Genomic DNA, 14875 nt, shown 5'->3' on the forward strand with positions numbered 1-14875 from the left:
AGCCCGGGGAGGGGCGGGGCCGGCGAGCGGCGGAAGTGACGTCAGCGGGGCGGGGCGCACACCTGGGCACCTGGGCGGCCGCGGCGGCGCGGGGCGGCGGCGAGACGCGCGCGATGGAGGGCGAGAGCGGGAGCCCGTGGGCCCTGGGGCTGCTGCGCACCTTCGACGCGGGCGAGTTCGCCGGCTGGGAGAAGGTCGGCTCGGGCGGCTTCGGGCAGGTGTACAAGGTGCGCCATGTCCACTGGAAGACGTGGCTCGCCATCAAGTGCTCGCCCAGCCTGCACGTCGACGACAGGTCAGCGGCCCGGGCGGGGGCGCTGGGGCGGGCGACGCGACCGGGCCTGGCTGCTGCGCGCCGCGGCGGGCGGGGGTCCGGGCGCTTGGATTCCGGGGTCGGGGGGGGGGGCTCCACCTGGGTCGCCTCGGGAGCCCTCGGAGGGAAATTGGTGTCCGCGCCGCTTGCCCGGCCCGAGGGACGCGGAGGCCGGGGCGGCGAGCTAGCTGCTCCGGGTCCCCGGCTGCGGCTCCCGCTTCGAGGGGCCGCGTTTGGTCGAAACGTTGCGAGGTGCCCGGGGGGGCCACCCCGGTGCTAGCGAGCTTCGCGTGAAGCCTCGGGTTTTCCGGGCTTTGGACCCGCGCCCCTCGGAGGCGCGTCCGGCCCGCCCGCGACCCGCCTGGGCGCTGCGGTCTGCGCCCGGCTTAGAAAAATTGCCGTGTGGGGATCTGGGCTTTGTGAGTTAGTTAGACTCCCTTCGACTTACTTAGTAATTTACGCTGGAGCACAAATTGGTATAAGACGGTAATTATTTCGGTCGGAAGCACTGGGCTTGGCTTGGCCGGGCTTCCGCAGCCACGGAACTCGGGCTTGGCCTTGGGGTCCGGCAGGCGGCCCCGGGGGTAGGGGGCGGGGGGTTCCGCCCAGCGCTCCCTGACCTCGCGCTCTAGCTTTGGCTGACTTGATTTCCAGGCCGAGCCCCTGGTGAGGGGTGGGGGGGCGGGGGAGGGCTTTACATTAACCCGCTTTGTGGTCGAGCCATAGCGCCCTCCTGCACCCCAGCGCCCCAGTCCAAGAACCTGCCTGTCCCGGCCTAACACGGGGACTCAGTTAACCACGATTGGAAAGGACGCGAAGCCACCCCTGAGAAACAGGGCCGGTGGATTGTAGTCTGTGCTTAATTTGGGGGGAAGGGGGTGGAGTTGGAGGGGGGGTGGGGGGGAGAGGGTCTTGAGAAGCAGTTCTGGTTTTAATGCCGCCTTTTACGTTTGCATTGTAGTAGTTGATATGTAAACTTAGTTGATACGTAAACTTCAGTGGACCAGACTTAAATTATGTGGTGAAAGTGTGCCTTCTAGGAGGAAGTTGGGTTTGTATTCCGTTTGGAGATCCCCCTTAGGGAGTCCCTACCGAACACACAAAGGAAAACAGCTCCTGTGAAACCTCTCATAGCCTTTGCAGTCTCCAGCGCCTGGGTTTGAATCCTCGGCTGATTGAGCGATGGGGCCTCCAAACCCCAGCTTCTTGCTGGTGGGATGGTGGTGACGTCCCCTCCCCCGGGCTGTTTGAGTCCCCAGGACTAAGGTAAACGGATTGCAGTGTTTTCTGCTGTAGCGTGAGGTACTAGGCCCCGCGCATTCGCTGGCCTCGTATTTTCATCCTGGCCTAGGAGATTAGGCAGGAGAGCTCTGGGTGACCTCTTGCCGTGAGCCTCAAATGCAGTGTTACTTGGAAACTGGCAGTAGAGTGGTGACAAGTGTCATAGAAACATCACAGAGGTGAGGGGCTGTGCCAGCCGTCCCTCCCCCTCTATGCCGTGGATCCTGGGAACTTCTCAGGCCGGGAGGGAGGGGCGCTGTGGTTATTTTGATGAAATCCGACCCGCGTTGAATACCAGCCAGTGGTCAGATCATGAAAGGCAAGACCCTCGCCATAGCGACATGTTTATGCTCTGGGGACCTTGGTCCGACGGAGTCTTCTGGTCAAAGCGAGTTTTATTCACCAGCAACGTTTTTCACACGGGTTTCTTGGAGGAGCAAACAAAGTAACCAAGGATGCACCCAGGCTGACTCACCAGCCGGCACCCTCAGAATCTGTTATTTCCAGCCACCAGGCCCTTCTTTCTTGGGTGGCCCAGGAGGAGGGAGGTAGGGTTTCTCTACTTGACGCGGATCACTTAGGATATTGCATAGCCTGGTTGAAAAGTGTTTTGTCCTTTAACTGGAAGCCTTTCCTGCCCTGCCCGAGCCAGGCAGGTGGTGGCATGTTAGCGGGCGGCCCCGTGGAGGTCAGCATCGCCCAACAGGAAGAGAGTCGCCTCTCGCACTTTGCCGGCCGGGTAGGGCAGGCCGGGGTTCTGTATTTGCAGCAGTGGCTGATTTCTCTGCTTGAGAAGATGGTTAACCCCCTGCTCTTTGTGTGTGAAGCCAGAAGTTAATGATTGACTGAATTCAGCTCCAGGTTCGGGGGTGGGGTGGGGGTGGGGTTGTGTCGTGCAGGAGGGGCTGGGTGCCTTGCACAGTCTCATCTCGACTTTGAAATGGTGGTTGTGCTGCCCCCCATCCCCACCCCGCAATGTGTTCCCTGAAGTGGAGTGGGGAACAGGGTTTTCTTGGGGTTCTGGGTGAAGCCTCCAGCCCTACTGCTGCCCTGGCCGCAGACTTTATCCACGCCCCCCCCCCCCCCCCCCCAGAAGGTGCCCCAGGCTCCTGGGAGCAGCAGGCTGCCTCAAGCCTGTAAGCACAGAGTTCTGTGCAGGGAAGGTCAGGGGCCACCTTGAGGAAGGGGTGGGGGGGGAGTCAGGGGCCACTGAAGCACCTGCCATAGGAGCTTCCAAGGGGACCTTCTTGGGATTTCACAAGTGACACCCTACTGATCAGCGTTTCCCACTCCTTATGGGCATGGCTGGTGGCTTGGGGGAGACACGTGGCCTCCCTGGCTAACCCTGATCAGGGGGATCGTGAGCGCTAGGGTGGGGTCTAGGGCTGGGCAGGTTACCGTGTAGAGAGCACAAGTGACCCCAGAGGCCCCGGTCCTCCAGCCTCCCGCCCCTCCCTTGGGCTAAGAGGAAGCCCTGAATAACAGAGTGCCTGGCCTGGGCGCCGGCCGCAGCGAAGGCGCCATCCGCACTGGCTAGTCCGGACGAGCCCGAGCAAACCCCCAGTCTGCAACGGCAGAGCTGACGATCTGACAAGCCCGCTTCTTGTCAGTTTTAAAAATAGCAGTGTGGGAACCCTCGGAGGCTCCCTGGGAGCATCCCCGGCTTGGTGCTCGAGTAGGCCTGGCCTGGAGGCATCCGCTAACCGAGGATTAAACCATGTTTCCTGCTGCCTTCCCCAAAGCTGGTTCCCTCTCAGGAGCTCTTCGGGGCTGGTCCCCCCTTCTTTCCTCCCACGGTGTGTTACTCCCCTGACGTCCAGAGACCGCCACCCTCTCGTCCCCTACTTTCTACTTTCCCCTTTTCCACCGCCAGTGCTTCCGGAAAGGGAAGCCTCGTCCCTCCCTCACCATCGGCCCATCTTTGGAATTTCTGAGGGGAGGGGGGAGCCTCTCGCTTCTTAGAAACTGTCTTTTAGAAATGGTCTGTCTGATGATATTTCTGATATTTTCCCCTACCCCGATGCCCTCCCTGGGGTGGGGAAGATATGCTGAGACCTGTCCTAACTGAAGAAAAAAAAAAACCCAAAACTGGGTTAATCTAAGTGCTATTGAGAAAGTATTGGACAAATTGACCCCTAGCTTAGTCCTGTGATCGTCCAGAGGTTTTTCCGTCTCGGACTAGGAGGAGGTCCTGGGGGTGGGGGTGCTTTGTGCATTCCTGCCCGGAAACGGAATTAATAACCTTTCCCCAAATGGTGAAGAAAAGGAGCCTGTTTCGAAACGATCACAGGAGAGAAATGTGACACCAGTCCTGCCGAATTTGCCTGATTGCAGGTAGCACGTCACAGTGTTTAGGTTGCGCTAAGACTGATGTCTGTGGATCCAGGTGGCCTCGAACTCTGCTCCTAACAGCGAAGAAACGGGATTGATGGTGTGGACCCGGACGGAGACGGAGCCTGAAGTTCCATGGCTCTGGCGCCAACCGCACCGGGGACCCTCAGGTCCCCTAGTGGTGATAGTGCTCACCGTACTGGGTCAGTAGTTTCTTCTGTGTTGTCACCAACATGAGCCAGAAACACTGCTTGGAGGGAAAGTATATTTAAAATAAATAATTGCTGTTGACAAAACAAAACAAACAAACGAAAAACAGTGGGGGGGGGGGGTTTGAGGGGCATGTTTCAGTCCTGACCCGGGCTCCCTACTAAGGCTTATTTCAGGCTCATTGAATTGCAGATACCACCCGGGTTATCCACCTGGGCTGGGGGTGTAGCTTCCCTAAGTCTGTGGCTCTTGCTGGGGCGTAGGTGGGGGGGGGGGGGGGGGTTGTCCCTGGAGCAATTAAGGGAAAGCCAAGAGGTTGGGGACATTTGGATTTGGATTACCAGGGAGGGAACGGGGTGCAAAATGGTGCAGAGCCTTCTCAACAAAATCAGTGCTAGCGCTTGGGGGGCCCTGGGGAACCCTGCTCCCCAGGCCTGTGTGAAGGGTCTCCTTGTCCCCTGAGACCTCCCCGATGCTGTCCTGGGACCACCCCCCTTCCTTGCCCCAGGGAGGCGTGGTGACGGGTGGGATCCTCTCTGCTCCAAGGCATTCTGATAGAGTTGTCAGAAAAACACTTGTCCTTGGACACTGCCTGGTTTTCCTTGGTGAGAGGCCCTTACATGTGTGGTCAGTTGTCCTGCTTGACATTCTTCCAAAGAGGGTTCTTAGAACATTCAAGCTGTGATCAGCATTTGGGAGCAAACCAGCACCGCGGGGCCCTTTTTGATTTTTTAAACTGAGGTGCTTGGTGCCTCGTACAGTGGAAAGGGCCTGGGGCAGGGGGAGCAGTGAACTTGCTGAACTGGGGCAGCCGCCTGGGCGGAGGGGGGTGGGGAGCGGGGAGCGAGAGTGACTGATCTGCCAGCGAGGCTCTTAAGGCGCTAATGAGCCCGACAATCAGAAGTCACCCTGCTTTATGTATTATGCCCTTTGGGCAAATGGAAGAAAATGCTTTATTTGCAGGGTAGCTCAGAGCCTGCATTTAATGAGAAGTTCGGCCTTGATGTAATTGACTTTGTTCCCAGAATACGTTTGTTATCAGTCAGGCTTGGGCGGAGGCTCATCTCCACCCAGATGGAGGGTGTCTCCAGCCCGAAGATGACCCTGGTTACTGTCCAGCCTGTAAATACCTGAGCCATCGATCGGCTCCTCAAAACCTGCAGGCCAGGAGGGCAGCCTCACGCGGGTTCACACTGCAAGGGGCGGGGGAGGGTCTCTATTCATCCCCGGGGTTGGGGGGAGGGGTTGGGGGGAGGGCAGGACGCAGGCCAGTGCCATGTGGGCACAGTGGCACCCAAGGACACACATGGGTCAGGGAGGGGTGGCCAGGCAGCCACTTTAAAAGAAAAAAGCAACAGGAACAGACAAGTTAAAACACTGACTCTTTTTTTCCCCCCAATATGAGCACATTTATTTTAATTTTTTTTGTATGTTTTATTTATTTTTGAGAGAGAGAGAGAGAGAGAGACAGGGTGTGAGCCGGGGAGGGGCAGAGAGAGAAGGAGGCACAGAATCCGAAGCGGGCTCCAGGCTCCGAGCTGTCAGCACAGAGCCCGACGCGGGGCTCGAACCCCCAAACTGTGAGGTCGTGACCTGAGCCGAAGTCGGACGCTCAACCGACTGAGCCACCCAGGCGTCCCCTATAACCGTGATTCTTAGCAAAATAGGAAGGAGAGGTAGCCCCTGGTACTAAGTCATGTTAGGAGTGGTAGTTGTCCTGGTTCAGTGTAATAAGCAGGTCTTCCGGGAGGAGGACGGAAGAGATGGGCCCAGGGATGCCGTTTTCTCTCTCTTTAGATGACGGGCTTTCTAACGATGCTTGCTGCTGACATCTAGCCTTTCCTGCGTTTAGACACCCGTGGAGACCAGGCACAGGGCGGGGGGTCTGCCTCTGTGTGGCCAGAGCCAGCCGAGCCCGGACCCAGAGGGAACGGAGCCACTCTCAGCCCGGCCCAGGGACCCCCACACGCAGCACTGCGCTCTTGTGGGTGCTGTGCTTTCCATTAATTGGCCGTTTAACCAGAGAGCTAAGCAAGCAAGCTGTGCTGAACTCAGTTCTGTGTCGTAGTGGTCTAATACTTCAATCCTGATGTGTCCTGATGTGGTCCACTTGTTCCGAAGGCCAGTGGGATTCTTTGCCTCCACGAGTGTGCCCAACACCGACTTCTCTCCCTTCTCTGGGATGCTTCCCCTCGCAGAGAAGAGGAGCTGCCCGGTGACTCCTGGTAGAGATCGGGGTGGGGGGGTGCCCTTGCTACCTCTCTCTCCTCCATACCCATCAGTCGTCAAGTCTCATTGATTCTCCTCCAAAATGTGCCCTGTGTCTGCCCCGTTCTCTCTCTCTGCCTGGAGCTGGGGCGACCACCTTAGGCACAGGTGCTCAACGCAGGCAGAGCTTGGGTTGCTGCAGCCTCCGATGACCTGTAATCCTGGCTCCTCCTTGCCGGCGGGCTTTCCTCCCTGGCAAATGTTTTCACACACATATGGGAAGCCTGGCAGCATGTAGTCTCAGAGAGGAGGTCAAAGGAGTAAGAAATGAATTTGTTTGGTGGGTACAGTGGTGGAACTCTGCATCAGACTAGCAAATGGGAGCAGGTGTGGGCGGGGAGGTCAGGAGCGGGTGCATCCAGGCTCCAGAAGAGCCCTTCTGGTGGGTTACGGGCAGGGCTGCTTGTGCCGGAACCGGCATTTCAGGGGGAGTCCCTGAGGCCACCCCAGCCTGCATTGGTGGTATGCAGATGCTGGGTCTGCTCGGTTCCCGGCTGCAGTAGGGCATGTCTGGCATGTGATTCTAGACTTTTCCTTCAGGAGTTTATTAGAAAGCGTGTTCTCCAACACATGCCTGGCACCTGGCACCTGTTCTGCAGGGAAAACAGATGAACTTTTTTGTTTTTTCAGATTAAATATTTTTTTTTTTAATTTTTTTTTCAACGTTTATTTATTTTTGGGACAGAGAGAGACAGAGCATGAACGGGGGAGGGGCAGAGAGAGAGGGAGACACAGAATCAGAAACAGGCTCCAGGCTCTGAGCCATCAGCCCAGAGCCCGACGCGGGGCTCGAACTCACGGACCGCGAGATCGTGACCTCGCTGAAGTCGGACCCCTAACCGACTGCGCCACCCAGGCGCCCCAGATTAAATATTTTTTTACTGGATAAATTTGATGCATAACATTGCGTAAATTTAAGGTGAATACTGTGTTACTTTGGCGTGTGTGTGTGTGTGTGTGTGTGTGTGTATTGTAATATGGTTGCCACTGAAGTCATATTTATCATATTACATACTTATTGTGTATGTTGAATAAACTGTATGTTTATGGCCATTTAGCCCTTGTTACAAGTTTATACCTTTAAACGCCATCAGTCTTATCTGCCCACCGTCTTGCCCCTGGTAACCACCATTTCTTCTCTTTTCTAGATTCCACATATAGGTGGTATCAGTATGTTCTCTGGCGTATCTTGCTTAGCATGATGGGCTCAAGGTCTATCTAGTTGTTGCAAATGGCAGGATATCCTTTTTTTTTTTTTTTAATGTTTTATTTATTTTGAGAGAGGGCGAGAGTGCATGGGAGAGGGGCAGGGAGAGAGAATCCCAAGTAGACGCCACACTGACAGTGCAGAGCCCGATGCAGGGCTCGATCTCCCGAACCATGAGATCATGACCTGCGCTGAAATCAAGAGTTGGACGCTCAACCAACTGAGCCACCCAGGTGCCCCATGGATATCCTCCTTTCTCATGGCTGAATAATAGTCCGTTATGTATATGTGCCACACCTTGTTTTTTTTTTTCTTTTAATCCATTCATCCGTTGATGGGCATTGATTGGGGTTGTTTCCACAGCTTGGCTGTCGCGATAAACATGGGTGTGCAGAGATCTTGCAGAAGTCTTGTTCTCACTGCCTTTGGGTATATCCCCAGAAGCAGAATTACTGCATTGTATCGTAGTTTTGCTTTAACTTTCTTGAGGATCTTTCGTTCTGTTGTCTGTAGCGGTTGAATCAGTTTACGTTCCTGCCAAGAGTGCAGGTTTCCCTGCCCCGCCTCCCCCCTCCCCCCTCCCCCGCCTCCTCCCTCCCCCGCCTCCCCCCCCCCACCTTCTGACAGATGCGAGCTGATGCGTCTTTGTGGTTTTGGTTCACGTTTCCCTGATGGTTAGTGATATTCAGGATCTTCTCACGTGCCTGTTGGCCATTGTGACGTCCTCTTTGGACAAATGTCTGTTTAGTTCTTTGCCCGTTTTTAAATCCGATTTTTTTCTTCTTTAATTAAGTCGTAATTGTTATCTATTTCGGATGTTAACGTCTTATGCAGTGTGTGGTTTGCAAAATTTTTCTCCCATTTTGTAGGCTGCCTTTTCATTTTGTTCCCTGTTTCCCTTGCTGTGCAGAAGCTTTTGGGTTTGATGGAGTTCCATTTGCTGATTTTTGCTTCTGCTGTTTGTGCTTTAGGTGTCGTGTCCAAAAGGTCATTGCCAAGATGGGTATTAATGAGCTTTTTCCAATGCTTTCTTCTAGTTTTATGGTATCAGGTCTTATTTTTAAGACTTTGATCCATTTTGAGTTAATTTTTGTGTGTGTTGTGAAGTAGGGTCCCAATTTCATCATCCTGCGTGTGTTTCTCCAGTTTTCCAGGCGCCATTTGTCGGGAAGACCAGCCTTTCCTTATTAGGTGTTCGTGGCTCCCTTGTTGAATATTAGTTGACCACAGAAACAGATGAAAATTAAAATAAATGCTGAGAGTACATAGCGGGCAATTCCAGAGTGTAGTGGTTTAGTTTAAATTTGGCCGAGATGCACTTGGCTTTGTCTACATGCCGGGTTCTTGGGCTTGGCACTGTTTGCATAGGAGCTGGGTAATTCTTGGTCTTGGGAGCTGTCTTATGCATTGTGGGTTGTTAAGCAGCATCCCTGGCCTCCACCCACTGGATGCCGGCCGTAGCCCCGAGTTGTGACACCCAAAATGTCCCAGGCGGCGCTGGGTGTCCCCGGCGGCGCTCGGTGTCCCCGGCGGGCAAAGCTGTCCCTCCATGAGAATCACTGGTCTACCCTCAGGGGTTCTCCCCCTGAGACACCCACTGTACAGCTTCTTGCCATATGCTCACATGAGACTCCCAAATGCGGGGGCCGGATGGGGAGTCAGAGGGGCTGAGATCCCGTCGGGGCACCTGGTGTCCACGTGGGAACGGAGCCCAGCTCAACCAGTTTTCGGGTTGCTTTCTGCCGTGGCGAGTTCTAACAGCCGCCGACCTAGATGGCGCATGGCCGAGCCCTGTCCTTATGCGATTCAGCCCCTTTTCCTGAATGCGCTCTGGGACTTCTGCCCCATGAGGCTAACACAGAGCAGGATACGGGGATTCTAATCTGAGTCCGTGGGCTGCACCCGGAAGTGACCTTAGGCCCGGGGTTGGTGCACTTTCCATGGAGGGCCAGGGAGTAAACGGGTCGAGGTCTGCAGACTGCTGGTCTCTGCCTTGAGCGGGAAAGTGGCCACAGCCCACGTGGCGTGAACGGGTGAGACCGTCTTCCAGAAAGTTCTTTACAGAACCGGGGGCAGGCTGTGCGCGGTGGTTGGTGGTTTCTGAAAAGGTTAGACATCGGATTATCACATGGCCCGAGTCACCCTGTTCCTGGGTGTGTGTGTAGCCCAGAATGCTGAAAGCGAGCGGGTGTTTGTGCACCTGTGCACACAGACACACAGCGTTATTCAGGGCAGCCCAAGCGCCCATCAGCGGGCGACTGGATACCTAAAACGTGTTCATGCAATGGAGCGTCACACAGCCGTGAAAAGAGGTGAGGTCTTGACATCTGCCACAACACAGCTGAACCACGATCACATTACGCTGAGGTGCTGAGCGAAGGAAGCCAGGCGCAGAAGGACAAATCCTGTGTGATTCCGCTTAGGTCAGGTGCGTGGAGTGGTTCACGGAGACAGGAAGTGGACGAGGGGTGGGCGGGGCCAGGAGGAAGGGGTTCCTGTGGAAAGCTACAGGGTGTCTGCTGGGACGACGGACGAGGCTTGGGTGTTGGGCGTGTGTGCACGTGACACCTGTGAACTGTACCCTTGGGAATGGTGAAAATATGACTTATGTGTCTTTACCACGACTGAAAACGTGGTTGGAATAAAGGGGGCTCTCAGGCTGCAGCTGCAGACCTGGCTTCACCGGCTGATGCCCCACAATCACCAGTGTGGGGCCTGAAGGAGGGCCCACGGGCGGGCTACGTGTTGAACTAGATGAGTTGGGTTCTTTGGACAGATACTTTGTTGCGGCTTCAGTCACATGGCATCGTGTGTCCCCTCAGCCCAGGAGGAGGGGTGGCAGCATCGGCCCCCCTGGCTCGGTGGCCCTGTGGTGCTGACTGCGCGTTCCCAGATGCTAATTGGGATGGCCGTCCTCCTCGCGTAAGGTGACCCGCGATGCACAGAAGCGTTTGAGTGGCCGTCGGGCCGATGGCCCCGGGACGTCCCGAGTGTGGTTCTGCGGCATCGCGGGGAGCCCTGTGCGCCCGGGTCACCCGCTCGGCCCGCGGACCTGGCGCCATGTGTCGGGGCCTGGGCGAGCGCCTCCCACGTCTCACGTCTGCCAACTTTTCCAGGGAGCGCGTGGAGCTTCTGGAAGAAGCCAAGAAGATGGAGATGGCTAAGTTCCGCTACATCCTGCCCGTGTACGGCATATGCCGCGAGCCCGCCGGCCTGGTCATGGAGTACATGGAGACCGGCTCGCTGGAGAAGCTGCTGGCCTCCGAGCCGTTGCCGTGGGACCTGCGCTTCCGTATCGTCCACGAGACGGCCGTGGGCATGAACTTCCTCCACTGCATGTCCCCGCCTCTCCTCCACCTGGACCTCAAGCCCGCAAACATCTTGCTGGACGCCCACTACCACGTCAAGGTAGGACCCGCCCGGCTCCGCGTGCGGGGCCCAGGCGGCCGGAGGGCGGGGAAGGCTCTGAGTGGGGCCGGGGGAGGACATAAGGACTCAGCACCCCCAGTCTCCACGAAGCGTGTAGCTGGAAAATGGACCCTTACGCACACGGTTACCCCCACCCCCGCGGATCCTGGAGCATGGGCCTAAATTCTGAGCGCTCTGGAAGAAAAGAGCTTATGGGTTTGTGGCTTCTGGTCTCACTGGGCGTCTCGTGAAGGCCGGTTAGGGATCCGACCGGGGGGGAGACCGCTGCACCCCCCATCTGTGGTCTCAGGGATGGCGGTGGGGCGGCGTGGGGCGCTCCCTGGAACGAGGCTCCGGAGGGGCTCGTTCCCTTCTCGTCGTGTGAGGCCCCTGGGGTCTGCTATCATTATTTCTCTTTTTGGGTAAGTTTATAAAACACGGAGAAGTACGAGGAACGGTGGAACTAAATACCAGGTACCAGCCACCTGGGCCTGCAGTTAGTAACGCTGTCCGGTTTGTATTTCTTTGCCCCTCCTCTGTCCTGGGCTCTGTCGTTGCCACCAGGGGGACGCAGGCCACGGGCCTTCCCTGCGTGGCTCAGGAGGCCCGGGGTCGTGTGCTGGCCCGCAGAATGCACTTGCCGCCTCCCTTCCCTGTGCCCGGCTTGTGAGCGAGTGAGAAGGACCCGCGAGCGGTGGCCTGAACCCTTTCCTGGGCCCTGCGGGGACCGGGAAGGGACTCCCCTGTACGCTCTCCCGGCTGGTCACAGGGAGCTTGCAGGAGCCCCTCCCTTGCTGGTCCGAGGGGTAGGAGGGACCTGAGTTCAGTCCAGCCATGCCCGTGGGCTCTGCCTGGAAGGAGAGGTGGGACCAGGGGGCACAGGCACCCCACCTTTGCGGCGCACCTGGCCAGCCTGAGGCCGATGGGGAGACTCATGTCCGTGTTGGACAGTGACTGCAGACTGTCCCTTGATTAGGAGTCACTCCAAAATGAGATTGTCGCCGCCAGATGGACGAGCTCTCCTGGTTCGAATGGGTGCCACGGGGGTTCTGTCTTTGCCAGAGCCAAGTTTCTTTCCGGCTGGCGCACTGGCTTCCGGTGTGGAGCCTCTGCCCCCACTGACATTCCAGGGTTTATCAAGGAGGGCGCTCCTGTGGGCACCAAGCGAAGGATGAAGACTTTTTTCTTTTCTTTTCTTTTTAAAGTTTGTTTATTTTGAGAGAGAGTGCAAGTGGGGGAGGGGCAGAGACGGAGGGAGAGAGAATCCCAAGCAGGCTCCCCGCACCTGCCAGCACAGAGCCTGACGTGGGGCTCAAACCCACGAACCGTGAGATCATGACCTGAGCTGAGACCGAGGGACGGATGCTTACCCGACTGCCGAACCACCCAGGCGCCCCAAGAATGAAGCTTTTGATCTCGGGCTCGAATATACACGAGAAAGAGGAAGCAACGACAGACCTCTGTCGTGTGCCAGGGACCTCGCTGGCAGGAGGTACTCTGGACGGTGTCCTGGCCACCTGCCAGGCTGAGGCCCATAACCAGGGTCTCCCGGGCTCTGGTCATCCAGCTGAGGCCACGGTCAGGTTCAGCGGTCTCTGGAATCCTCCTGTCCCTCCCAGCCTGCTGCTGCATATGAGAGGTACACAGCCTGCGGCCCGTGGGCATCACACGAGGGCGGAATAGGTGTCCTGGCAGTAGGTGTCCCACAGGCAGCTTGTGGGCTGGAGGAGGAGTTCCTTCCAGAACTCCGGCTGGCGGGGGGGGGGGGGGGGGGGTGTTACTGGGAGAGACTGGGTCTTCAGAGAGCATCAGCCTTTGCTGCTATCAGGAGTCGGGGAGGGGGGCACAGGCAGAAGAGTCATGGAAAATTCTAGGTTTTGTAGGGGGAGGGGAAGCAGGAGGCCAAGTTAGATCAGGGTAGGGGTTCTGAAATGCTGTCGTGACGGAGGCTGCCGGGAAGGTGCTTGTCTTAGAGAGGCCGCTGTTGGGTGCGCGCGGGGCACGCAGACAGGTGTGTGCGCGGCTGTGTCCCTGAGACGCCTGCAGGGTCGGGCTGGTGCTTGGCCTGGCTGGCTTTTATCTCCACTGCTTGCTTTCCGCTCTCCCCTCCGCTCTTCAGCAGGTCATGTGGGATGCTGGGGGCATGTGAGTGTCCCTTAGGGGAGCAAGTGGCACTTCTAAGTGCCCTCCTTGCGGGCACGGCCCCCGCCCCCAGCTCTGTCACCTGGTGGGTGGGGGTCACACCTCCGTGTCGCCGTGAGCGGTCAAGGGGGACGGAGTGCTGATGGCTCAGTGCCTGGCCCGTGGACATGCTCGGTGGGGGTTGGGGCCGTCGGGGTTGGTGTTCCGCGGCCGTAGAGTCATTTTTTGCACACCGTGGATGGTGGCTTCCGTCCAGGGAGCGTCTCCGGTGCCGGGTCCACAGTAGACGCTCGATACTGGCTCAGTGGGAAAAGGAGTGCCGTCCTCTCTGTGACACGCTGGGGGCCTGCCTTCCTGGTCGGTCGGTCACTTCTGCTTTGGCTCTGAGCTCCCTCCACTTGAACGCTCTTCTCTCCCTCTCCTTGTGAACACCTGACTCGGGAGCCCTGCTGCTCGCGGAGGTTGTAGTAAATGGTGAAGATTCCTTGAAGAGCTGAGTGGGCCCTAAGGAGCCTGGGGCGACCCGGGAGGGAGCTGATGGAAACCTTAGGACCCGCCTCGCTGACGCTGCAGGCTGATGTTGTCACTTCCGGGCGGGGCTCTGGGCCTCTGCACAGACCGGCCCCTTCCGCAGCTCCCTGCAAGGCCCAGGTGGAGCTGCGTTTCTGTGACCACACTCAGCCCCAGACAAACAGATGACATATTTACGTAGCACATTTCTTCATTCCCAGAAATGCAGCGTGGAGGGTGCTGTTGGAGCTTTCCAGTCGGCCAGGAGCTCTGCAGTGATTGGCCGCCGGCTTTCTGCACACTTTTCAGTCTGCGATTATTTGAAGCCATAAAACTTTAATCTGGAATCTTGAGATGAGATCATAAGTTGTGAGCTTGGCCACTCCCCTTGTGCCCCTCCAGACACGGAAAGGATGATTGGAGCTGAAGGTTTCACAGCAACTGCCTACTTTGCAAAGTGTGTTAAAGAGACTTAATGTTAAATTAATGCTGAGGTTAATAGTAACTAAATGCCAATGGAGTGAACCCATTTCACGTTGAAAATGAAATAGCTTAGTTTATTGTTGATGTATTTAAAAAACTTTTTTTAAATGTTTATTTATTTTTGACAGAGAGAGACAGAGCATGAGCGGGGGAGGGGCAGAGAGAGAGGGAGACATAGAATCTGAAGCAGGCTCCAGGCTCTGAGCCATCAGCACAGAGCCCAACGCGGGGCTTGAACCCACAGACCGTAAGGTCATGACCATGATGCTCAACCGACTGAGCCACCCAGGTGCCCCATATATATATATTTTTAATAGTCTCCATACCCAATGTGGGGCTTGAACTCACAACCCTGAGATCAAGAATTGCATGTTCCACTGACTGAGCCAGCTGGGTGCCTGCTGAAATAGCTCAGTTTAAAATCTCAGGCTACTTCTGGTCCAGTTTGCCCAGACCACATCCAGAAGGACCCTGAGGGTCCTGTTCTCCTGTGGTCTGAACGGCCTGTCTCTCTAGCCAGCACAGCCCTGATCATGCCCTTCTATGGTCTCGTCCAGCTGGGCCTGGAAGGAGAAGGGCCCATGTCCCCGGGGCACCTGTGGGTGCCTGTGAGCACTGAGCTCCGAGCGGCCCTGAGACCGATGCCGAATGTGAAGATGTATGAGCAACTTGTAGGGCGTTTGCTGTATACTCTGCGTACCCTGGGATTGCCAGGGCCCTGA

General features: G+C 56.8%; 1 protein-coding gene across 6 annotated transcripts in view; it reads left to right on the top strand.

The window, feature by feature from the left end:
* RIPK4 (receptor interacting serine/threonine kinase 4) overlaps nucleotides 1-14875 on the top strand; it is a 32779-nt gene that overhangs the window by 3871 nt on the left and 14033 nt on the right. Inside the window, exons 1-3 of one of the 6 annotated variants that reach the window (XM_047846961.1) lie at nucleotides 1243-2455; nucleotides 3981-4128; nucleotides 10727-11018. In XM_047846961.1, coding sequence (XP_047702917.1) covers nucleotides 4061-4128; nucleotides 10727-11018 — 360 coding nt within the window. In that variant the 5' untranslated portion in view covers nucleotides 1243-2455; nucleotides 3981-4060. Of the gene's footprint in view, nucleotides 1-56; nucleotides 296-1242; nucleotides 2456-2477; nucleotides 4129-8217; nucleotides 10039-10726; nucleotides 11019-14875 lie in introns of those variants that run through there. The other 5 variants (XM_047846959.1, XM_047846964.1, XM_047846960.1 and 2 more) reach the window with 5 other exon arrangements.

Source organism: Prionailurus viverrinus, unplaced genomic scaffold (genome assembly GCF_022837055.1).
Source record: "Prionailurus viverrinus isolate Anna unplaced genomic scaffold, UM_Priviv_1.0 scaffold_42, whole genome shotgun sequence".
NCBI classification, from domain to species: Eukaryota; Metazoa; Chordata; class Mammalia; order Carnivora; family Felidae; genus Prionailurus; species Prionailurus viverrinus.